This window comes from Physeter macrocephalus, chromosome 13 (assembly GCF_002837175.3).
Source record: "Physeter macrocephalus isolate SW-GA chromosome 13, ASM283717v5, whole genome shotgun sequence".
In the NCBI taxonomy this organism is placed as follows: domain Eukaryota; kingdom Metazoa; phylum Chordata; class Mammalia; order Artiodactyla; family Physeteridae; genus Physeter; species Physeter macrocephalus.
In genome coordinates this window covers 52,026,658-52,051,839 of record NC_041226.1, presented here as the reverse complement: position 1 = coordinate 52,051,839, position 25,182 = coordinate 52,026,658, and the positions used below count along the sequence as shown (strand labels likewise).

The following is a 25,182-nucleotide window of genomic DNA, read 5'->3' as shown; positions in this document are numbered from 1 at the left end:
TTTTTTTTAGATTTCACTTATAAGTGAGATCATATGGTATATTTGTCTTTCTCTGTCTGACTTATTTCACTTACCATAATGCCCTCAAGATCCGTTCTTGGTGTTGCAAATGGCAAGATTTCCCTCTTTTTTATGGCTGAATAATATCCCATTTATTATATATATCACCCCTTCTTTATTCATCCATCAGTGGACATTTAGGTGGCTTCTTGGCTATTGTAAATAATGCTGCAGTGAGCATAGGGGTGCAGATATCTTTTCAAGTTAGTGTTTTCGTTTCCTCTGAGTATATTCTCAGAAGTGAAATTGCTGGATCGTATGGTAGTTCTATTTTTAATTTTTTGAAGATCCTCCCTATTGTTTTCCATAGTGACTGCATCAATTTACATTCCTACCAACAGTGCATAAGGGTTCCCTTTTCTCCATATCCTTGCCAGTACTTTTTATTTCTTGTCTTTTTGATAATAGTCATTCTAACAGTGTGAAGTGATATTTCAGTGTAGTTTTGATTTGCATTTTCCTAGTGATTAGTGATGTTGAACATCTTTTCATGTACCTGTTGGCCATTCATATATCTTTTTTTGGAAAAATGTTTATTCAGAGCCTGTTTCCATTTTCTGAATTGGATTGTTTGTGTTCTTTTGTTTGTTTTTTGTTGTTGTTTTTTGATATTGAGGTGTGTGAGTTCTTAATTTTAGATACTGACTCCTTACCAGTAGTATATGGTTTGCGAGTATTTTCTCCCATTTGGTAGGTTGCCTTTTCATTTTTGTTGCTTTCCTTTGCTGTGCAGAAGCTTTTTAGTTTGATGTAGTCCCACTTGTTTTTTTTCGCTTTTCTTTATGCCTCAGTTTTCTTCTATGTAGAATGGGAATAATAATAGGATCGTATTGTAGATTGAATGAATCTGTATATGTAAAGTGCTTGGCACATTAAGTGCTAATAAATATTAATTAATGATTTCTGCTGAGAGTGAAGGGGCAGATGGAGTTTGGGGATTTAAAGAGAAGGCAGACATCATGTCTTACTCTTTTATGTTTTGGTCTCAATGACTGTGTTGAATGTGGGAATAACTATTTCATTTATTCAGTGACTGAAGAAATATATTTTTGTAGGAATGAATCAATCAAAGTTGGAACATTTGCTTGAGGAAAGGGATTGTTAGGAAATGAAGAAAGGAATGTTTGATCAGTTCTTAGTGGGAATGGTAGTACAGCATTGATTGCATTTGGGAAGAACCATAGCACGGTGGCTAAATCTGCTCTGGAGTCAGACCGTCTTAGTATTTCAGTTCTGCTTTTTTCTGTCTTAAAATGGGCAAGTTAATTAGCATTTCCATGTCTGTTTCTTTACTTGTATCCTTATAGGGGTATTGAAAGGACATTGTGCCTGAACATCGTTAAGTGCTCATTAAATGTTAGCTGCTGTTGGTGGTGGTGGTGGTATTACTACTACTACTACTACTACTGTTATTATTATTAAAATCACATATTTAAAATTCCAGTCAGCATGATGTTGTAAGCTTTTCCACTCAGAAGAAAAATGAAAAAAACTGCTAGTTGATTCAAGGTTGAAGTGTGCCTGGAGGTCTAAGAAAAAAAGAAAGTGAAGGTTTTTGGTGACAAAGATTGAACATATGGGTAAAAAGGAAAGTGATGCCAGGAGGGAACTGATAGACTGGGAGATAAAGACAGTCAGGGTATCTGGGTTGAAGTGGTAGAAGAACAGTGTTAGTGGAAACAATAGAGGAGACTGTGGTTAAAATGGGAAATTGCTTTTCTTCTCCAAGCTAAACCCACTTACTTCCTTCAGCTTCTTTATCTCTTTCTTGTTAGAAATGCTATTTGAGCCCATCCTTCATATGCATGGGATTTCGGTTAGAAGAGGTTAATCCATCAAAGATTCCGGGATTAATACTTGGTGCTAACCATTGACCTTATAAAGATTTGTAAGACAGTTTCTATCTTGAGTTTATTGTCTGGATGGGTATGAAAGGTACAAAGGCAGGTACTTACAAAAGTGTTAAATGAAATGACTAAGAAAGCATAGCCTATTGTGACAAAGGGATGGCATTCTGAGCTGGTACAAAAGCATGAGCAAGAGGTGAGAAAGCACAGTTTGTGTGTAGGTAATGGTAAGAATTCTGTTAGAGCTAGAACGTAGGTGTTATGAGGGACAGCAATGGGAATTCATTCTGGAAGTGGAGGCTTTGGTCAGAGGGTATGGCAGCTTGAACTGCCAGGTAAGAGTTAGATTTTATTCAATAGTCACTGATAGTTTTGAGCTATGAAGAGATATTATTGTAGGAGTGTTTTAGTAAGTGATATGGGATCAAGTCAGTATATTTGTGGATAGGTAGTAATTTGCTTCATATAGCTGTTACATGAATAAACACATGTTAAGGCAAAAATTGCTCTGCTGGCATATTAGCAAGTAGAAATATGAAATGAATTCATTTCCTAGATCAAGATAAAAGAAGATCTTGCCTTTGGGCTTAAAAAGAAAATAAAAATGTTAATTTAACAATAGTTTTGCATTTTAAGGTATTTATTTTAAAAATCAACAGAATAGTCAGAATAGTCTCACTTTTTCATTCAAGAATAGATTAAATACTCAGGTTTTGGGGGGAGGGGACAGGTTAATCAAGGTTTAATTTACATATAATAAAATTCACCCTTTTTAAGTGTACATTTGAAGAGTATCTGAACCATCACAGTCAAGTACAGAATATTTCCATCATTCTAAAAAGTTTCTTTAGTTAACGCCCTTTTCCTACCCCTAGCCACTGGCCACCACAGACCAGTTTTCTGTCACTAATATTTTACCTTTTCTAGAATGTCTCGTAAAACTAGCTCCTTAAGGACAGGACCCCAGATACTGTTCCCCTTTATGTTATCTATCCCCATATTTCCTATAAATGGAAGTTAGGCTTTAAAGCTTCAATAGGTTTCGGTTAAACATTTTTTGGCAAGGATATTTTGTATATAATGCTGAGTACTGCACATTACATCCCATCCAGAGGTTTTCAGGTTGTCTCATTGTTTAATAATGCTCAGTCTATTTACTTGAATTACTTGGATAAGGTGGTACCCACTAGGTCTCTTTTCTGTAAATGTATGCTTCTTCCATTTGCATTAGGCAGGTAATCGTGGGTAATAACTTTGGCACACTGTGAATATCTTCCACCTAACGGTTTTAGCATCTTTTGATAATCCTTGACTGAGTCAATAATTTCATTAGGGGCTTCAAAATGATGATTTTTATATTTCTGTTAAAACAGAATTTAGTAGCTGATGCTCTTCTGCAAAGAAGAGTTTTCCCTTATCAACTGGTGGTAAACTTAGTTCCTCCTAAGAAAGCAGGGTAAATGATTCATTTTCTCCCCTCATTAGCCCATTTGGTATAATAGTTCAGCAGTGTTGTGGTGGTTGCTCTAGTTCATCACCCATGTCCCTCCATTCAGTTACAAGTTCCCCCAGCCATTGAGAATATTGGCAGCTAAAACTGATTGCAACTGAGTCTCTCCAGGCATTGCTGTGAGCCAACAGACCTGGTCCCCTCAAAGTCTTGCGTTTTCTTCAGGATCAGCCTGCATCCAATGCCTGTTCTGTATGGGGGTGTGAACGCCTGGCCCTTTTGCCCTAAGGTAGGACAACTTTGAAGATCCATCGCAACTCCAGAGCTCCCCATGGATTGGCTGAGGCCTTCCTGTGACTGCATTTCAATTCAACTCCTTTCTCTGTCTAGTCTCACTTCCTTTACTCTCCCACAGGTGTTGATTTGGAGGGCATTCCCCAGTACTGTGGTTGTGCAGATCTTCATTTCAGAGTCTTTTTTCTTCTAAGACAGTTGTGGTACCAGCAGTGGTCTGAGGAAGTAGTCTTCAAAATGGAATTTTGGAGCTAGATTATCTGCTGGCTGGCTAGCAGTAAGAACCCCGCTACTGGTTGTAGATGGAGCACTGATACTGATAACCCTTTGCATGCACTGTAGCTGTGCACCTGTTAAAACATTCACTGGTGGCGAATTGGAATGGCATTCCTGTAGAAGAGAAAGTATTTGTGGGTACAGTATCTTAGGCTTTTGAGACATTTAGGGAAGTTATTAATTATACGGACGGTGTAGTCAGATGGCTGTTTGGTGAGTGACATAGATTGGAGAAAGACAATGAAAGGCTGAAGGTAATTGAGGGCAAAATGAGAAAGTTAGGTAATTTCTTTCTTTGTTATCATGTAAAGAAACTCTTCTACAGTAGGAGGAAAGAAAAAGCTAAGGATTAGGCCCAAGATTTAATTTCAAGGGTAGCAGAGCTCCAGGGCAGGTTGATTTCTCAGCAAGTCTGCTAAGCCAGCGTGTCTGTCCTCTGGTTAGGAAGCAATGAGACCCTGGCTTTTAAGATGGGACATCTGAGTTGATGCACTGGAAAACCTTGAAACCCCAAATTCCTCTGAACCCTCTGAGCCTACAGAAGTGACCTCCTTCTCCTGGCTAGAGGGTAGTTACTTGAAGATTATGCTACCCCTGCTACCCCCATCTATTCTCCTCTCCCCTGCTGTCTATCACCAAAGCAATAACTAACTAGAGTTAAGTCACAGTAAAGCCTACTGGGAGGTGCTGAGTCTGCTGAGGGAGGAGAGGGACTGCGGTGCACATGCACGCACGCACACAAAGATTGATTCCCAAACTGCACTGAGGCACCCCCAAACACCCCAGCAGACACACAGGAATATCATGGGATATTTCAGAATTTTAAAGGAAACACAGAAACGTCTGTCACAAACTAATAACTTGACGTAGTTCATGGTTTTTACATTAGATCCTGTTGCACTCCTTTTGATGATGTCATATCTTTTTAAAGTTGAATTTTTGGTTGTTGCTGTGATACAACAAAGCACTGCACAAAAATCAGTGTGGAACAGAAGAGGAAGGTGACATGTTTAATCTGCACAAGTTTGAGACGTTGTGCAGTACTCAGAATGTGCAGTGTCCTATTATTAAGTAATTGTGGTTATTTAAGATGAAATATACATATTTTTCTTTAAGTTTATGTGTATTATTTTTTCAATTGGCTACTAAGTTGTTAGAATGTAAATTCTTACTAATTATTTGGATCTCATTACATAATAAGCTCTACTGTTAGGTATTCCATTTGGCCTACAAGGGTTATGGAAAAATTACTGATGATGGCTATGCAAGGGCCCAGTAATGGATTTATGTTCATCAGTGCTGATCTAGCAACTGAACTGATGAATGTCCAGCCTGACAGTAGCAGAGACTAACTTTCCTTCAAGGTTACCAACCAGTCCTTGTGCCTTTGAAAGGACCGTGATTCATTTTGACTGGATTTGATGCATATTCTATGTATGAGTTTCCCTTTGCAACTTGCCGGGGCTCAACCAGTACCCATATTTGAGGGCTTATAGAGTGATCCATCAGCACAGGGTGCCACATAACATCGTTTCAGAGTAAGGGACCCACTTTATAGCAAATGAATCCCACAGATCCATTCGTCCTATTGTGCACCATAACTGCCCAGAAGCTGCTGACCTGATAGATAGTAAGACAGTCTTTTGATGGCACAACTGATGATGAGCGTAAGGTCTTATCCTTCAGTGTTCCTAGTAGGAAGAACACATGGAAATTGGGATGTCTCCACTTAGCATCAGTGTCAGTGATCCACTGGGGACTTTATGCTTCCCATCTCTGTAGCTCTGAGCACTGGGGGTTAAAAGGTCCTGGTTCTCCGAAGGGAAACATTTTCAACAGAGACACTGTAAGAGTCCTGTTATACTTTAAGACACCGCTACTGGTGGGATTTGGTGCTTCTTTTCCAAGATAAGGAGTCACCATTTTGACAGGACTAATTCACCTGATCATCTGAAGGAAGTAGGGCTGCCATTACGCAATGGAGCATGGAGTTTGGCACACAGGTGATCTACTGGGTGTCTATTGGTACTTTCTTTTCCAACTTTAATGGTAAATGGACATGAGAAAGGCCTGATGGCCACCTCACAGGATCAGCCAACTGGACCAGCAGAAATTCTAGCCAAAGATGAAGGGAATCCAGAATGACTAGCAGAGAAGAGGTTGTGACTGTAAGTTTTGGCCTTGAAACTGTCTGAAACCAGTAGTAGTTTGGAGGCTGTAGTTTGTTCTACTTTACTTCCTCTGGAAAGTTTCTCCAGGAAATGAGACTAACCAGAATTCTGCAGGAACATTGTCCAGAATTTATTTGAAGCAAGTGAATGCTAGTAGTATAATAGGTGACCTGTAGTGAATGCTGTGGATTAATTTTAACTGTTTTATAGATTCTCTGGGATGTACTGTATAATCATATCATCATTCTTTCTGATCTCCAGATACCCCTGTGCTCCCCCAACCTTTATTCCAATGACAAGAACCTTTCTACTTCTGTTCAGTGTTGAATAGAAGTGGTAAAAGTTGCATCCTTCCTTGTTCCTAATGTGAGGGAGAAACAATGACAAATTCATCTGTCTTTCACTATTAGCTGTAGATGTTTTGATGGCCTTTGCCAATTTGAGGAAGTTCTTTATTATTCCTATTTTGCTTATGGTTTTTATCATAAATGTATATTGAATTTTGTCAAATGCTTTTTCTGCATTTATCAATATGATCATATATTAAGAGAATAAAAGGAAAAATTAAATTAATTAATTTTGAATGGTAAGTCAACCTTGCATTCCTGGGATAAAACCTCGTATGTGATGTATTGTTGACTTTGATTTGCTTTTATTTGTTAAGAATTTTGGGGTTTATTTTCACAAAGGATATTGGTCTATAATCTTTTTTTTTGGTAATGTCTTTGTCAGGTTTTGGTATTACAGTTATCCTTGTTTCGTAAAACGAGTTGGTTAGTAATCTCTTCTGTATTTTTAAAAATTTGCATGAGATTGGTCTTATTTCTTCTTGAATATTTGACAGAATTCACTGGGGGTACCATCTGGTCCTAGAATTTTCTTTGGGGGAGGCTTTTGACAGATTCATTTTCTTTAATAGATACAGGGATATTCAGATTTTTTTGTCATTTCTCATGTGAATTTTGGTAACTTTTTTTTTTGAGAAATTTGTCCTTTCATTTAAATTGTTGAAATTTTTGGCATAAAGTTGTTCATAGCATTCTTTTTATTATCCTCTAATGTCTGTGGGGGTCTGTGGGGATAATCCTTTTTTCATTCTTCATATTTGTGTTTTCTCATTTTTCCTTGATTAGCTAGAAGTTTGTCATTTTTGTTTATAAGTTCAAAGAATCAACTTTTGTCATTATTGATTTTCTCTAATATTGGTTTATTTTCTGTTTCATTGACTTTCCTCTTATTATGATTTACTTCTTTTTTACTTTGCTCTGTTTTTTCTTTTTTAGTTTTTTAAGATGGAATCTTAGGTCATTGATTTTAGATTTTTCTTGTCTCCTAATATAGGTATTTAAAGTGATGGATTTTCATCTAAGCACTTCTTTAATTGCATCCCACAAATTTTGATATTCAGTATATTCTTTGTCATTTAGCTTAAAATATTTTCTAATTTTCTTTGTAATTTCATCTTTGATTCATGCCTTGCTTAGAATTATTTTATTTAACCCTCATATATTTGATTTTTTAATGTATATTATTGTTGTTATTTTCTAATGGACACTTTATATAATTTCAGTCTTTTAAAATTTATTGAGATAAGCATTATCTCCCAGGATATGGTCTACCTTCGTGATTAGACCATGTGCACTTGAAAAGAATATGTGTTCTGCCATTTTTGCATGTAGAGTTCTATTAATGTCATATAGTTAAAGTTGGCTCATAGTGTTGTTCGGCTCTTTTATGTCTACACTCATTTTTTGTCTAGTTCTATCAGTTGCTGAAAAGGGGTATTAAAAATATCCCATTGTAACTGTGGATTTGTCTTTGTCCCTGTAATTTTGTCAGTTTTAGCTTCATATATTTGAGGCTTTGCTGTTATGTACATGTATTTGTATAACTGTTAAAACCTCCTGATAAATTATTCTTTTATTTCTTTATGATACATGTTTCTTTATCTCCAGTAAAACTCTTTGTCTTGAACTTACTTTATCTGATATTAAAATAGCCTGTACAGACTTCTTAGGCTTACTATTTGCCTGGTAAATTTTTTTTCTGTCCATTTACTTTTGATCTATCTATGTTTTTATATTTAAAATTTCTCTCCTTTGGGCAGTACACATAGGATTTTGCTTTTTTTTTTTTTTTTAAATCCATTCTGTCAATCTTTGCCTTTTACTTGGAGAGTTTAGACCATTAATAGTTAATGTATTTAATTATTGATATGGTTGACTTTAGGTCTACAATTTTATTGTCTTCTGTTTCCCTCTTTGTTTTTCATTCTTTTCTTACTCCTTTTCTACCTTCTTTTAGATTATTCTTTAGTATTCCATTTTAATGTAGCTATTGGACTTTTTGGCTATATCTTTTTGTATTAATTTTTAATGCCCTAGGGATTACAATATAGATACCTACCCTTTTACAACCTACTTAGAGTTACTATTGTACTGCTTCACTTAAAATAGAGAAAGCTTACAAACATACAGATGCTTTTTTTTCCCCTCTGCTACATCCCACTCCTTCCTTTATGTTACAGCTCTTATATATGTTATGGCTGCACACTTTGAAAACCTCATTATGCAATATTATAATTTTTGCTGTCAACAGTCATACATATTTTAAAGAAATTAAAGGAAAAAGGTATTTTATGTTTACCTATATATTTATTATTTCTGTTATTCTTCCTTCATTCCTGAAGATGCTACATTTCCTTTCAGCTTAAAGGACTTACTTTAGCATTTCTTGTAAAGTAGTCTACTGGGGATAAACTCTCTTTTTTTCCCTTCATCTGAGAATGTCTTTATTTTGCTTCTATTTTTAAAGGATATTTTAGGGGAGCATAGACTTCTGAGTAAAAGCTTATTTCCTTTTAGCATTTTCATGATGCTGTTCCACTGTCTTTTCACCATTATGATTTCTGATGACAAACCTTTGGTAATTCAAATTTTATTTCCCTTTATGTAGTATGTCATTTTTCTTTATCTGCTTTCAAGAATTTTTTTGTTTTTGTTTTCAGCAGTTAGATTTGATGTATCTAGTCTTTATTTTCTTTGAGTTTCTCCTCTTTGGAAAATCCTCAGCTTCTTGAATCTGTACATTTGTCTTTTACCAAATTTGGGATGCTTTCTGCCATTGTTTCTTAAAATATTCTGCTCTAGTTTCTGTCTTTTTTCCTGCTAAGATTCCAATGACGAAACTTTTGAGATTGTCCCACAAGTCTCTGACTATTTTTTCTATTGTCAATTTTTTTCCTCTTTGTTCTTCAGGTTGGATAATTTTTATTGATCCATTTTCAAGTTCACAGACTCTTCTCTCTCATCTTCATTCATTTATTGAGCCTATCCAGGTGAATTTTATTTCATATACTGCATTGTTCGGTTTTTAAATTTACATTTGGCTCATTTTTAAAATAATTTCTCTTTGTCTTCTGAGAATTTTTTCCTGTTCAGTTCAACTGTGTTTGCCTTTACTTCATGGAGCATATTTATAATAGTTGCTTTAAAGGTACTGTTGGATAATTATAACATGTGGGTCATCTCAGGGTTGGCATCTGTTAATTGTTTCTTCCCTTGAAATTTATCACATTTTCTTTTTGCATTGCGAACATTTTGGATTGTATCTTGGACATTATGAGTGTTTGTTTTGAAGACTCTGGGTCTTACCATAATTCTCTGGAGTGTTGATCTCTGTTGTTGTTTCTTTTAGCTGACTATCAACCTGTTTAGCTTCAGGTTGCAAATTTGGTCTTGCCTTATGTGAGTAGTGGTTTTTAATTCTCAGAGACTTTGCAATGTTGGTATGGGTTTGTCTCATACCTGTGCAGCTCCAGAGCAAGCCTAAGACTTATGTGGGCTTATAGGCAGGGTTAGAGAATCCCTTTCTCCAATCTTTTTCCCTTCCAGGATTTTCTCCACATTCTCCAGCATGCAGGAGCCCCTTTCCCCAATTCCTGTGGCCAGAAAGATAGGGTTTCTCTTGGAGTTTTAACTTCTGTGTGGCTGCTCTCTGTATGCAGTGATTGCTTCCTGGCCGTAGAGCAAAGCTGTTAGAGAAAGGAGAAGAAAATAGCCGAGCCAGGAAGCTCACTATCCTGTGGGTCATTTTTCCAAGTTTGACTCCGCTCCACAATATGCTTTTGTTTCCTTTTCAGAGTCCTCAAAATATTTTTTTTCTTTCTTTCTTTCTTTTTTTTTTTTTTTTTTTTTTTGTATTTTGCCTTAAGTTTATAGTTGTAAACAGTGTGAAAGATAGACTGTATTTGGTTTATGTCACTATACTGGAATCAAAATTCCTTCTCTGGTTGCTTTTAAGATTTTTCTCTTTATTTTTGATTTTTAGCAATTTGACCATGCTTTTCCTAAATATGTTTTTTCTTAGTGTGTGTTTATCATGTGTTTGGTGTTCATTGAACTCCTTAGATATGTGTGATATAATTTTTGTTTAATTTCACACATTATGCCTTTACTTCCTCCAATATTATTTCAAACCTAGTCTCTCGCATTTCCTTCTGGGAATCCAGTTATACACCCATGAGGCTGCTGGATGTTGTCCCATGTTTGAAGGGTCAGCAAACTTGTTCTGTAACGGGCCAGATAGTAAATACTTTAGGCTTTGCAGGCTCTCTAGTCTCCCTTGCGATTATTGCAACTCTGTTGTTACAGCTTGAAAGCAGCCGTAGGTAATATTTAAACAAATGAGCATGACTGTGTTCCAGTATAATTGTATTTACAAAAATAGGTGGTGGGCTAGATTTGGACTGCAGGCCATAGCTTGCTGACTCCTGAGGTGTAGACAGTAATAGTTGCCGGAGCTACGTTGTGAATATAGAGGTAAAATCAAAGAAGTGTAAAACACAGATATTGGCAATAACTAAAATGTAGGGGATCTGGACAAATGAGAATAAGGGTGTAGGAGAAGAGACTGAAAGATATGTTAGCACTGGATTACTGTGTTCCTGTATTGCTTTATTTGAGGACAGAAGTGATAGAGTTAAACTCTCAATTTATAAAAATGTCTATAGCAGCGCTGTAAGGGATGAAAAGACATAGATCCCCAAAGCAGGGGTTCCTTTAAAGAAGCAATTGCAGTAGTTCTGACAAGTGACAACAAAACCTGAGAGAAGGCAATGGGAATAGATGAAATAGAACAGATTTGAGAGACATTTTGGTGTTAGAAGGATGATGAAAGAATGACAGGTATAGCAAGTGACTAGATGTCAAATACAGAAATAATAATGCCTTTCCTCTAGGTATTAAGGGAGGCAGGAAGAACTAGTTTCTCAGGAGGCCATTTTTGACACCTTTCTCTCTACAATTTCTTTGTCGGTTACTTCAGTCAGTCCTCTGATTTCAGTAATTACCTAATTGTTTTGGACTTCTTGGTCTGTGGTTTGTAGCTAAAACCTTTCTCTTGGTCTCTAGACCTGTATTTTGAAAAGTCTCCTGTTAGGAGTCTCTCAATCCTGTCTCAAATACATTATGTACAATATATTCAGAGGCTCCTCATGAGCATACTATCACTTACATACTGACTCTTTTGCTATAGGTCAGCTAAACAGAAGTCTGAGACATCATCTTGAAGTTGGCATTAAGAGATGATAATGACCTAACACTCAGTCACCCCCATCTCCTTTTTTCAGAAGGCTGAGAAAAGTCATATTCAGTGGGAAAGTGAATTGAGGTTAGATGGAGAAGGGAGTACAGCATTTAGAAATTAGTGTTTAGAGGGAAAGAAGGAAGATGGTAGCTTGAGGAAGGGGACAAGAATTAATCTGTCTTTTGGATAAGAGACACTGTAGCAGATGTTCTTAGTGTCCTAGCCATATTTCTTTGGCTTTCATTTCTATGTTGTCCACTTACATTTATGAATTTCTGCCTGAGAACTTTCTTACTGGCCATAGAGACATGCTTGGCCTGTGTGCAGGGCAAACCAGAAATGCCAGGGAGTTAATGCTGTCAGAAAGGCTTTCAGCCACTGATGGATGGGGATGTGGTGGATAAATACCTCGTTTTCACATCTCTCCTTTGGGATAACTGAGCTGTGTTCTATACCATCCATTAGAGTTCTCCAGTAGGATCACGCTCAGGTTGCCCATCAGGGTAGCTGGCTTAATAATACACTCTTTCTTGACTGCCTTCCTTTCCCTGTTTCACTTCTGATTTCCCCATCAGTGTTTTTCTTGGATCACCTCTCAAACAACTACTTGTACTTGAATCCTTAAATCATGTTTGCTTTTGGGGAAACCCAAACCACAGTAGACACTTTAGCAAGGTAATAAAAAGAAATAAAATTTGTTTAGCACTTATTAATAGTAAGCATAACTCTAAGTGCCTCATAATCTAATGGGATAAGTACTATTTTCATCCTATTTTACAGATGAGCTGACTGAGGCACAGAGCAGTTGATTAACTTTCCCAAGATCACAGAGCTAATAAATGACAGAGCCTGCATTTGAACCTATGCCGTATGTCTCTAAATTCTGTCCTCGTAAGCTGGTAGGCTAAGGGAGAAGAGCAGGAATAATGAGCAAAAAAGAGAAAGTGAGGACAATTAATGGAGTAAGGCCCTCGTAGAGATTATTTTGAGGTGGGTGAAAGGAAAGTAAAGGAAGTAGTACATTCTAAATGACGTCCCTTTCAGCAATTAAGTAGAGGGTTAGATTATGTGCTCTGAGCTAAATGGGTAGTGGTGGGATTTTGAAGTGGCTTGAAAGGTGGTAGATTTTCATGGTGGATGTACCTTTATTGTCAGAGAACATAACTGGCTCTAGACCAGCATTCTGATGATGCTTGTGAACTCCCAGTAGCTATTATTAAGGTTGTTATAGCTTATTGAAAACAATGTAAGTTACCAATATAGAATGAATATAAATTATGAACAGATAACTCTCATGAGAAGTAATATATGTGCTAAAGATTTAAGCAACAGGAAAAGGAAGAAAAAGGAGCTAATAAAGAAGACTGAGAAAGAATCATCATCAAGGGAGATGGAACACTGAAATAGAGGTTCTTCTAGAAGCTGAGGGTGGGGAGTATTTAAAGAAGTAGACCGTTTGATAGTACTCATATGTAGAAGAATATAAGGGATGAAGACTGAAGGTAAGGAATTCAGTAGGCAACAAGAAAGTGTGTGATGTTGAGTAGTCTCATACACTTGTAGGAGCTTGATCGTAGGGGATTGAAAAAGTTTGAGACAGTTGTTCCTCAAGAGTTTAGTGATGAAGAGGGCAGAGGGTTAGAGAATCATTTAAACTCATTTTTTAAATTGGAGGAGGCCAGTGGGCCTCTCGGGTGAGAAGCCATAGAAGACAGAGAGTAAAGAGTGAACACAGAAAGGGTGTAAGCGGTTGAGCAAAATCCCAACGATGGTGAATGAGATGGGGTCCAGTGTATGGTAGGAAGGGTGTACTTGGATACGGTAAGTGCTGTCTCTTTTGGGATGGAGGGACTTGAAGGAGGAGATTTAAGTTTTGGAAGAGGTCTTGGGCATATTTTCACCCTTTTTAGCTTTCTCTCTGAATTCTAGTAATTTTTTCTGATCTCTTCGAATTCTCTCTTCACTGTGTCTAATGCTGTAAACTCACCTACTGAGTCTTTAGTTGCAGTTATATTTTTCATGTCTAGAAGTGGGATTTGATTCTTTTTCAGATGTGCTATATTCCCCATACCCTGCAGATATTTTAAAGCTAGTCTTTTTTTTTTCCTGTAAAGTTGGTAAGCATAGTTGTGTCTGAAAATTTTATCTGGAGTCTGTTTGTCCTTCTGTTTTCTTTTTCTGCTAGTTCTCACTCATGGTGCCTTGTATCTTTGTGTGCCTGGTTGTTTGACTGCTAACTCTCATTACCCTTCTGGTGGCTCTCTTAGTCCTAGGATAAGTGGACTGTCTTCAGAAAGTTTTATAGTTGCTCCATGGCTTGAGTTTTGCTTGGCCACCTAGGCTCTGTGTACCTAGGTTATAAATCTGCATGAGGCATGGTCTAATAAAGTCATAACTTTTTAGAGTCGTTTCCTCCCCTCACTCTCTACTCCCAGTCTCTCCCCCATTCTCTTTTTCTTACGCTGCTCTTGTAACTTTATTTATAGTCCTTACCGCTCCCACACCCTCCCATTCCTATCCCCAACCTAAAGACTTCCAAATACAATGAAGGAACTGAAGATATATAGGAAATTGTTTGCCTCTCTCTCCTAGATCAACTTGAACTGTTAAAATCTCTGTTCTTGTTACTAATTATCAGCCTAGGTTAAGTAAATAAAAGTTTTCTACTTAGTAATCAGACTACTATCCCTCCCTAATTTATTCAGTGTTGCATGAACACAGTGAGAGTATCATTACATTAATTACACAGGAGAAATGTCTGGCTTTTATAGAAAAACTTCAGTTTACATATGGTGTTTTATAAATTAGTTGATTTTTAAAAATTGGTCTTCTATTTACTGACCTTGATACTTTATTTATTCTTTATTTGTGGATTATTTTGCATTTCCTATAAATATGGGTATGTTGTCTACAAATAAAAATGCTTTACTTTTTTCCTTTTCAACGATTGTGACTTTTATTTCTTTTGCTTGACTTACTGACTTCCTGTGCAGTATTAAATAGAAGTGGTAACAGTGTAAGTTCTTGTGTTTTTTCCCATTCTTAGTGGAAGTATTTAATTTTTCATCATCGAGTATAATTAAGTATAATGTTAGCTGTAGGGTTTTTGTTGATAATCTTAATTAGATTAAGTAGCTTCTCTTCTTTTCCTACTTAATGAGGCATTTCATCACAAATGATTGTTGAGTTTTATAAAGTAACGTTTCTGCTTCTGTTGAAATAATAATATTTTTCTGCTTATTCCTCTTATTCAGAATAAGGAGAAACATTTAAAAAATAAATTTTGCATTTTATTTATTATCCTTTTTATATGTTGATGGACACTGAAATTATTTTTAGGTCAATGGCTTTTTTCCTCATAATTTTTGTATTGAGATATGAAATTCACATACCATAAAATAGACCTTTTCAAAGTATATCATTCAATTATTTTTAATATATTCACAACTTTGTGCAACCAGAACATTTTTATTCACCCCCAAAATAAATCCCGTATCCCCTTATAGTCACTGTCCGTCTCCTTTCCGTCAGCCCCTAGCAACCAGTAATCAGCTTCCTGTTTCTATGGATTTGCCTATCTGGACATTCATATAAATGGAATCAAACCATCTGTGATCTTTTGTGGACTTTGCTTCTTTCACTTAGCATAATGTTTTCAAGATTTATCCATATTGTAGCACGTGTCTACTGCATTCTTTTTTATGGCTGAATAGTATTCTATTATATGGATGTGCCACATGTTGTTTAATCCATTCATCAGTTCATGAACATTTCGGTTGTTTCTACTTTTTGCCTATGTAGTATTTTTGTTTCTATGTTCATGGGAGATACTGGCCTGAAATTTTCTTATTTTGAAATATCCTTTTCAGACTTTGGTATCAGAATTATGCTAACCTCACAAAATAAGTTGGGAAATGTTTCTTCTTTTTATATTCTCTGGAAGAGTTAGTCTAAGACTGATATTGTTTGAAAGACTGTACCAGTGAATTTTTTAAGTGTTTGAAGGAATTCTCTGGTAAAGCCATCTGAGTCTAGAGTTTTTTTTGTGTGTGTGGGAAGGTTTTGACTAGGGATTCAATTTCTTTAACAGATATGACTACTCAGATATTGTGTTTTTTCCTTGTTTAGTGTCGAGAAGTTATATTTTTACAAGGAATTTGTCCTTTTATTTAAGTTGTGAAATTTATGGGCAGTGTCTGTAATTATGTCCCCTTTCTAATTTATTTCTCATATGGGTAACTTGTGGTTTTATTTTTTCCTGACCAATCTTTCTAGAGGTTTATTAGATTTATTAATCTGTTCAGAGAATCCGTTTTGACTCCTTGATTTCCTCTATTGAATGTCTGCTTTCTGTTTCGTTGATATTTGCTCTTATTTTTATTTCTCTCCTTCTACTTTCTTTTTTTATTTTTAAAATTTATTTATTTATTTGGCTGTGCTGGGTCTTAGTTGCGGTATGCGGGATCCTTAGTTGCGGCATGCAGGATCTTTAGTTGCAGCATGTGGACTCTTTAGTTGCAGCATGCAAACTCTTAGTTGCGGCATGTGGGATCTAGTTCCCTGACCAGGGATCGAACCTGGGCCCCTGCATTGGGAGCATGGAGTCTTAGCCACTGGACCATCAGGGAAGTCCCATCTCCTTCTACATTCTTTACATTGAATTTGCTCTCTTCTTTCTAGCTTAAGTTGTAAGCCTACATCATTTACTTTCAAGCTTTCTTTTTTCATTGTATGCATTTGTATGTGGAAAGCTGTATATTTCCCCAAAGTACTGCTTCAGCGACATGCCACAAGTTTTGATATGTCATATTTAATTTTTATTCCATTGAAAATATTTTCTAATTTCCATTGTAAGTCTCTATTATAGCTCTTTGACCCATAGGTTATTTAGAAATCTGTTTTTTTAGATTTTCAAACATTTGAGAATTTCTTAGTTTTCTTTCTGTTGTTGGTTTATCGTTTAATTTTTCTGTGATCATTGTCCTTGGAAATATGTTGAGACTTGGTCTGTTGTCCAGCATATCATCTATTTTGATAAATATTCTATCTGCCTCAAAAAAGAATGTGTATTCTGCAGTTGTTGGATGTGGTTTTCTATGTATGTCAGTTAGATCAAGTTGATTAATCATGTTTTTACATTTTCCTGCATCCATGCTGTTTTGTCCTCTACTTGTTATATCAGTTAGATAGAAGTATGTTAAAATCTGACTTTTTTGACTGTGGATTTGTCCTTTTCTTTTTTTACTTCTCTCAGTTTTGCTTTATATATGTTGAAACTATGCTATTGTTATTAGATGCATTCACATTTAGGATTTTTGTGTCTTCCTACTGAATTGACCCTTTCAGCATTATGAAATGTTCTGCTCATCTCTAATAACACGTCTAGCCTTAAAATTTGCTTTGTCAAATATTAATATAGCCACACCAGCTTTTTTTGGGAGGCCAGTGAGTGTGTACAAGATATATCTTCTGCAATCCTTTTACTTTTAGTCTGTGTCCTTTCATTTAAAATTTTGACATAGCAATTTTTAAAGGAAGACCTTTCTTTGGTATTTCTTGTAGTGTTGGTATATTGACAAGGAATTGTGTCAACTTTTGTGGATCTAAAATTATCTCTATTTTTGTCTTCATTAAAAAAAATTCTTTTTTGATGTGGACCATTTTTAAAGTCTTTATTGAATTTGTTACAATATTGCTTCTGTTTTTATGTTTTGGTTTTTTGGCCGTGAGGCATGTGGGATCTTAGCTCCCCGACCAGGGATCAAACCCTCACCCCCTGCATTGGAAGGCAAAGTCTTAACCACTGGACCGCCAAGGAAGGCCCTGTCTTCATTTTTAAAGGATATATTTGATAGATACATATAATTTTAGGTTGCTAATCCCCCCTATTCTCCACCCCTCAGCACTTTCAACACAAAGAATGGAAGGTATCAATCTTATTGTTTCTTCAAATGTATCTTTTCTTCTCTGGCTGCTTTTAAAATTTTCTTTCTATCCTTTGTTTCAGCAATTTGACTGTGCCAAGCATTTGGTGTGCCTAGGTGTGGTTTTCTTTGCATTTTCCTGCTTGAGAGTTCCCTGAATTTCTTGAATCTCTGGGTTGACTTCTTTTCTTACTTTTGTAAAATTATCATCAATTATTTCCTCACCTGTTGCTTTTGTTCCATTCTCATTTTCTCTCTCTTTCTGAGATTACAATTACATGAATATGAGACGATTTGACTGTGTCCTACATGTTTCATACTCTCTTTTTTGTTCATCACATTATTTTCGCTGTGGGGGAGTTTGGATATTTTTTCTTGGCCTGTCTGCAAGTCATTGAATTCTGTTTTCCTCTGGTCTATTCTGCTCTTAGAGTCTTCTGACAAGTTCTTAATTTCAGATATTGATTTTTCTGTTCCACGAAATACACCTGGCTTAAAAAAAATTTTTTTTGTTGAAAATTACATCATTTCATCCATTTTGTTCAACTCTGCATCTATGTCAGGTCCTTGCCTCCTAATGTCAGTGTCTGGGTTATCTTGAGTCTCTCTGATTGTCTGGTTTTCTCTTGATTATCTGTCTATCACATTATTTTGCTTCTTTGGATGTCTCTTAATATGTTTATTTTATGCCTAACATTATGTGTAAAAGAACAGTTAATTTATTTCAGATGATATTTTCTTCCAGAAAGGTTTGTTCTTTATTGTGTTAGACAGATAGCGTGAGATGTTGGCTACCTCAGTCCAAATCAGAGATAAAGTCGATTCCTCCATCTACTGAGATTCTGTATTCTAAAACTGGGCAACTATGGGAAATCGACCCTGCCCTTTTGGCCCAGCCTCCCTATCTTTCTTCAGTGCCCCATCACTAAGCAGATGTACTATTAGATGTCCTGGCCACATATTCGGAGCTTTTCTAGATTCCAGTCTGTCATTCCAGCCCATGCAGACATCTATAAAGTGCCCGAGTTTTTGGTTTCCTTTAGTGAGCTCCTCAATCCTCACTTGTACCCAAACTCTGCAAATGCCCTCATGCAAGAAAATGCCAGTGATCTCAGCTCACCTTGGAAGTGCTCTTGCATCTCTAGATTTTTACTTCATCCAGTCCTCAGTTGCTTCCAGACCTTTCTATATTAGTCTAGTTTTTGAAGGAAAAACAATGGCTTGCTCCTATCTGGTATCTTACTTTAGTAAAATAAAAGTAAAAGTCAGGAGTTTATCTTTGCAGAAAGAAAGGTAGATAATTTTAAGGTTGCTTATTGATATAAGCATAGTGATATTATGAATATTTTTATCTGTGTTGAATACTAATATTTTTTTCCTTTTGATATGAGCCTGTTTATCAAAATATACTTTAGGCCAAGGGTCAACAAACTATGGTCCACAGACCAAATCCGACTCAGTTCTTTTTTTTTGTATGGCCTGTGAACTAAGAATGGTTCTTACATTTTTAAAATACATACATACATACATACATACATATACATACATAAATAGCTATATAAATAAATAAATAAAAGGAGAAAAATATTTTGTGACACAAGAAAATTGTATGAAATTCAAATTTCAATATCCAGAAATTACAGTCGGATTATAATACAGCCACATTCATCTGTTTTTGTGTTGTCTATGGCTGCTTTCATGCTAACAGATGAGTAATTGCAACAGAGATCTTACGGCCCACAAAGTATAAAATATCTATTATCTGTCCCTTTACAGAAATAAATTTGCCTATTCCTGTCTTAGATCATAGACTCAGGAATTTTTCATTTCTCATTTCTAAGGGAAATTGAACAAAAGACTGAAACCCTCTTATTCCATAAGTTCTTTGAATTTTGAGTTATTTAAATACTAGCATTTCAGAGTTGGAAGGGACCTCAGAGATAATCTCCTTTATCTCTTTATTTTGCAAATGAAGAAACAGAGTCAGAGAAGTTTTAAATTAAATTATGGCTAATTTTTGTTTTGTTAGAAAATAGATTCAGTAATAAGTTGATATAGAAACTAATGATCTATATCACAGAACAACTTGCAAAATTCATTTGTTCTTATTGCAGAAGTATTTGGTTTTACTAAACAGTGGTAGCTATTAAGAGAATTTCTTCTTTGGAATTTATTTTATTTATTTATTTATTTTTTGCGGTACGCGGGCCTCTCACTGTTGTGGCCTCTCCCGTTGCGGAGCACAGGCTCCGGACGCACAGGCTCAGCGGCCATGGCTCACGGGTCTAGCCGCTCCGCGTCATGTGGGATCTTCCCAGCCCAGGGCATGAACCCGTGTCCCCTGCATCGGCAGGCGGACTCTCAACGACCGCGCCACCAGGGAAGCCCAATCTTCTTTGGAATTTTTAAAGTAAATATTTTAAAATAAATATTTAGACCATGTTAATAACCTTTGCCTGTCATTACCACCCATAATTCTTTCAAATCTCATGGGTATGAGATTTTTTTTATGAGAAGACTAAAAATCTTATAGGACCAATTCCAGACATTCTTCATTAAGCTCCTATTGATTTAGGATTTAAAGTCCTAATTCCACGGTGAAATGTTAATGTGTAAGACTTGTTTCTAGAGTTTTTCTTTTATCTCTCCATCCTCAGATACCATGAAAAGTTTATTTAAGCTTAGTTCTGAAATGCAGTCATATAGTGGGATGTTATATTACTAAAAAATAGCATTTTTATTTTCTAATGTTGAATACAGATTTTCTGCTTATAATTTTTAGCTTATTACTAGCTCTTTTGGATAACTCTCTACTTCTAAAACAAGCCAAATCAACAAAAAACACAGTAAAATCAATTTGTGGGGATTTGGGGAAAGCTGATTTTTCAGCTAATTTGTTTGCAGGATTTGGTGGGTCCAGATTCATTAAAATTGTGCCAAATTAAATTAATTTTAATTAATTAAATGCCGAATGCATAAAAAGAAATATTTTAGGAATATGTATAAAGTCATTTGAACTTTAAGAAGGTCTGTTAAACAAAACAGACAAAAGTATTGGTATATGCTTTGGAAAATTTAAGTCCGTGATAAGTAGGCTTCAGGAAATTCATCTTAATTTATATTTATATATTCTGTTTCTCTGAAGATTTGTTTTGAATGAACCTTCTTGCTTTTCTAAATTGTATAGGAAGGGCTAACCTTTTAGCATTTACATATTCATTTTGCTCACATAACTGATTTCACTTAAGTAAACTTTAGCATAAAGGAAAGTTGGTTTCCTAAACCACACATGAAAAATACTCATTGCTTTTCATCAACTTGTTTATTCACCTTATATTTCTTGAACATCCATGATGTGTCAGGCACTGATGCAGGTGCTGAAAGGGAAAATGTTGAAATAAATATTTTTTGCTCATAGTTGAATAGATTGTGTGAGGAGGTATATCTGTTCATGTGTAGCATTTGATACTGTTGCTTTCTTTCTCTTTTCTTTTGTAGTATGCTATCTTGGGGAAATCCCATCTACATACATGATTTTCATTACCTCCTTTGCACCAAAATCTGAGTAAAATACTCCCATGGATAATTCCTTAATGGACATTTCTGGCTACATATCCTTTAAATGTATTGATGTATCTATGGGTCCATCCTTGGCCCTCTGCTTATTTTCCTCTCTAAGTAAGGTTGGTAGCTATAGCTCTGAACTTCCTTCTCTTCTCCCTGTCCTCTCTCCTTCCTCCCATTTTCTCTGTCTCTCAAAGTACTGTTGAGTACTTTGTTTCAGGTACTTTTCTGAGCACAGAAGCTGGAGCAATGAACAAGAATGATATGGCCTCTGCACTCTTGGAGCTTACAGCTTGGTGAGAGTGATGCATTAAACAAGTAATTCCAAACATACAGTTGTAGGTTACACAATGAGACACAAGTATAAGATGAAATGAGAACAGATGTTAGGGAAACTAGCCTAGTCTGGGACATTCCTGAGTAAGTGACACTTATACTGGGACCTCAAAGATGAATAGGGGTTAGCAAGAGATGTGGGATAGAATTCCAGGAAGAGGGAGAAAAAGCCCCTAAGAGAAAGCTGCTAAGGAGCTTATTAGCAGGTTCAAACAACTGAACGAATAGTCCTTGTGGCTGGAATGTGATGAACAAGTTGGAGAAGGATGCAAAACTAGGTGGGAGAGACTGGTGGAGGTCAGATCTTGGTAGAGGATCTTTTAAACCACGTCAGTGCTTTTGGTCTTTATCTAAGAGAATTGAGAATATATTAATAGAGTTTGTAGTGGGAGAATTACCTATTCATTTGTTTTTTAAAAAGTTGACTTGAGTGCTTATATGAAAAATAGATTGAAGAGGGGCAGACATGGATGTGCAGAAATGAAGCTTTCTTATGAAGCTTTCGCAGTGGTCGAGGCAGGAGGTAGGGGTTACTTACATTGTTAGCATATCAGCAGTAGAGGTGATGTAGAGAGATTCAAGAACTGTTTACAAGATATAATTGATAAGATTTTGTGATTTTTTTTTTAGTTTAAAGTATGAAGCTGAAGGTAGTGTCAAGGATAAATTTTTCATATGCTTGTTCATTTGTATTTTGTTGACAGTTTAGTGTCTTGAAGTCAAACATTTTCAAAATCGAACTCATGTTTTCCTTTTGCAAACTAATTCTTCCCCTTGACTTCCCTGTTTTGTGAATGACATCCCTACCTCCAAGTGACCTAGCCTTACGACTTTTTTATTTGGTCACAGCTTCCACTACATTAGTTACCAAGTGTTAAGGACCTGACCTCTGTAGCATCTAGAGTCTCTCCCTTCTCCTCCTCCTCATCTCCTTCCCTTTTCCTCTTCTTCCTCCTCCTCTTCACCTTTTGTCTTTGATATAGCAGTAGCATCCTTTTGCTGGATCATTAAACTATGCTTTTCATTCAGGTCTCTGAGCTCCTTGAGGAAGAGAACTGTCCTTTTTATCTTATGTCTTTAGTACCTAGCAGTGTGCACTTCAGCATGGTAGATGTAAAAAAATATTAAATGATGAAAATACATTTTCCGTGATTTGGGTTTCTTCCATTAATTCATATTCTTTGCCACATTAAAAATTTCTTTTCTCAAAGTCATTCAGGGGCTTCCTTTTGCTTAAAGAATAATTTGGTCTTAGGGCTGTGATGTTATGAAAAACTGGCTGCTGGATATGAGAAGTGTATGAGTTGGGGTTTTCCTGTAGTAATTTAGTAAAAATGGACTCCTGACCCTTTTTGCACCGTAGCCCTCACTACTGCAAAGAGCAGATTTTTCTGGGAAGGGAACATAAATACCATTATTAGCAGCCCCACTGTTGAATAAAGTTTTAAAAATTTCATTTGATGTCTTTTTACAATTTTTAAATTTTATAAAAATATTTGCAGAATTCACATTTAAAAAATAATTTAATGTGTATTTCTTAGCTATCCAGTATTTTGCTGTCATGTCAATAGCTATATTGTATGTTAGTATCTTATACGTACATCTAGAGTATATTGTTTCTTAGAAAGTTTATACAAGAATTATTCATCTATTTTGGAAGTACCTATTTTTAATAGCTTTATATGTTCTAAAATATGAACTTCCATAATTCTTTTATTCTACTTTTTTTTTTTACATTTTTAGGAATAAGAAAATTTTAAATAAGAAGAAGTTGAAAAGAAAACAGAAGAGCAAATCAAAAGTGAAGACAAGAAGCAAGGTAAAACTGTTAGAAATTTATAGGGAATAAGGACTTTTTTATTAATTTGAATAAAAATGCCAAAATTAAAAAGGTAATTTTAATTTTGGTAAGAGGTATAAACTACTATGTATAAAATAAACAAGCTGCAAGGATATATAGTACAATACAGGGAATATAGCCAATATTTTATAAGAACTATAAGTAGAATATAACCTTTAAAAATTGTGAATCACTGTGTTGTACACCTGAAACTTGTATAATATTGTACATCAGCTATACCTCAATAAAAAAAATAAGGTATGAGTATAATTAGCAAACCATTTTATTTCTGTGTGCTAAAGTAATTTTTAAAAGCCCCTTATTATTTGGTCACACTGTTTAGTTTCATCTTTTTGGCTTTTTTTTTTTTTTTTTTTTTTTTTTTAGCATGACTGAAAGGAAACACCCATTGGCAACGTTATTGAGAGATGACAACCTATTTCTTCTCGTACCCCAATAACTGGAAAATCTAACCCTTATATCATAAGGATTCTCTTGTCCTCCCCCTCCATTTCAGCACACTACAAATGTAAAGCACTTTCACTCAGCGGCCATGGCTCACGGGCCCAGCCGCTCTGCGGCATGTGGGATCTTCCTGGACCGGGACACGAACCTGTGTCCCCTGCATCGGCAGGCGGACTCTCAACCACTGTGCCACCAGGGAAGCCCTTTTTGGCATTTTTTTGACCAGCAACCTGGAAGTTATTATCTGGGTGCTGAAAATTATTTATTATTTATTCTTGTTTTCTTTGATCAGTCCTTTGGGGGAAGATATCTATTTCTCTTCTCTTTTTTCACTCTGACTACATGTACTGGAAACTGAGTAAAATTGGCTTGTGAGTTGGGACTTGGATTTGGGTTTGTCTCATACCTATGCATACATTATGAACTAGAGAGTATCTAGGTGCGTCTGTAGACTTTTGACTGTTCTGAGCTTCTTTAGATTGTTGGTGGCTGTACAAAAAAAGGCAATAGAGAATATTTGAATTAGGTGGTACCTTAGAGATCAAGGATCTGTTCTTCTACCCAATGCAGATATCTTCTCTATAAAATCCATCTAGTTTTTTCTTAAACATTTTCAGGGACCAGATACCGCTCTTTGTAAAAGAATCTCTTTTCTAATGAAGCTTAGACAGGAGGAAGAGAGCAATCATACTTGTGATTTCTGAAGAGCTCCACTTTTGGTTATAGAAACAGTCACTTAGCTTGGGTTGTATATCATATTTAAGTTCTAGAGACAATTGTTTCCAGCACTTTTTAATGAGTATTTTTGCTCTTGTAACTGAGAGAAATCTACTTTAAAGTAGTGAACCAAAAATAGAAGGATAAGGGATGGAATTGATCAGTTGGACCCAGGGATTATAAAATAATGTCATCAATTCTTCTTGCTTCTCTTTTTCTTTGAGAGTGGGTTTATTGCCTGTGGTTGAGGACTAAGGCTGCCGGCAGCTCCAGCTTTATTTTCTTTAAGCAAAAGGCGATTTCTTCTACTAGTTGTGGCAGAAAATCTTGGATAGGGTTTTTGATTGACCTGCATCATTCACTTTGACCTGGAAGATGGGGTACTTTGATTGGTTAGACTGAGTTATGTTTGTAACCTTGTGATAGACTATAGGGGAGCACCCTGATTAGCAGGCTGTGTGGAATGGGAGGGGTGGTTGCCCTAAGGGAAATGTTGCTGGGTGGGCAGATAAATAATATATGTTCACTATATCACGTCGTACTACTGTTTTGGGGACGGAAGAGGGAAGTGGAAAGCATTCTTACTATACTTAATACGTGAAAACCTTTAACAAGTAAATAGTCATTCAGATTTACAACTTCTACTCCTTTT

The 25,182-nt window shown here is 35.9% G+C and overlaps 1 protein-coding gene and 1 non-coding gene across 6 annotated transcripts in view; one reads left to right on the top strand and one right to left on the bottom strand.

The window, feature by feature from the left end:
* The window catches only part of MYCBP2 (MYC binding protein 2), a 276,794-nt gene that overhangs the window by 4,276 nt on the left and 247,336 nt on the right, over window positions 1–25,182 (top strand). For all 5 annotated transcript variants that reach the window (XM_024123253.3, XM_024123254.3, XM_024123252.3 and 2 more), the window contains exon 2: window positions 23,252–23,327. In XM_024123253.3, coding sequence (XP_023979021.1) covers window positions 23,252–23,327 — 76 coding nt within the window. The remainder of the gene's footprint in view (window positions 1–23,251; window positions 23,328–25,182) is intronic.
* Window positions 16,241–16,312, bottom strand: TRNAW-CCA (transfer RNA tryptophan (anticodon CCA)). Its single transcript has one exon. It is a non-coding gene; the product is annotated as a tRNA-Trp (tRNA).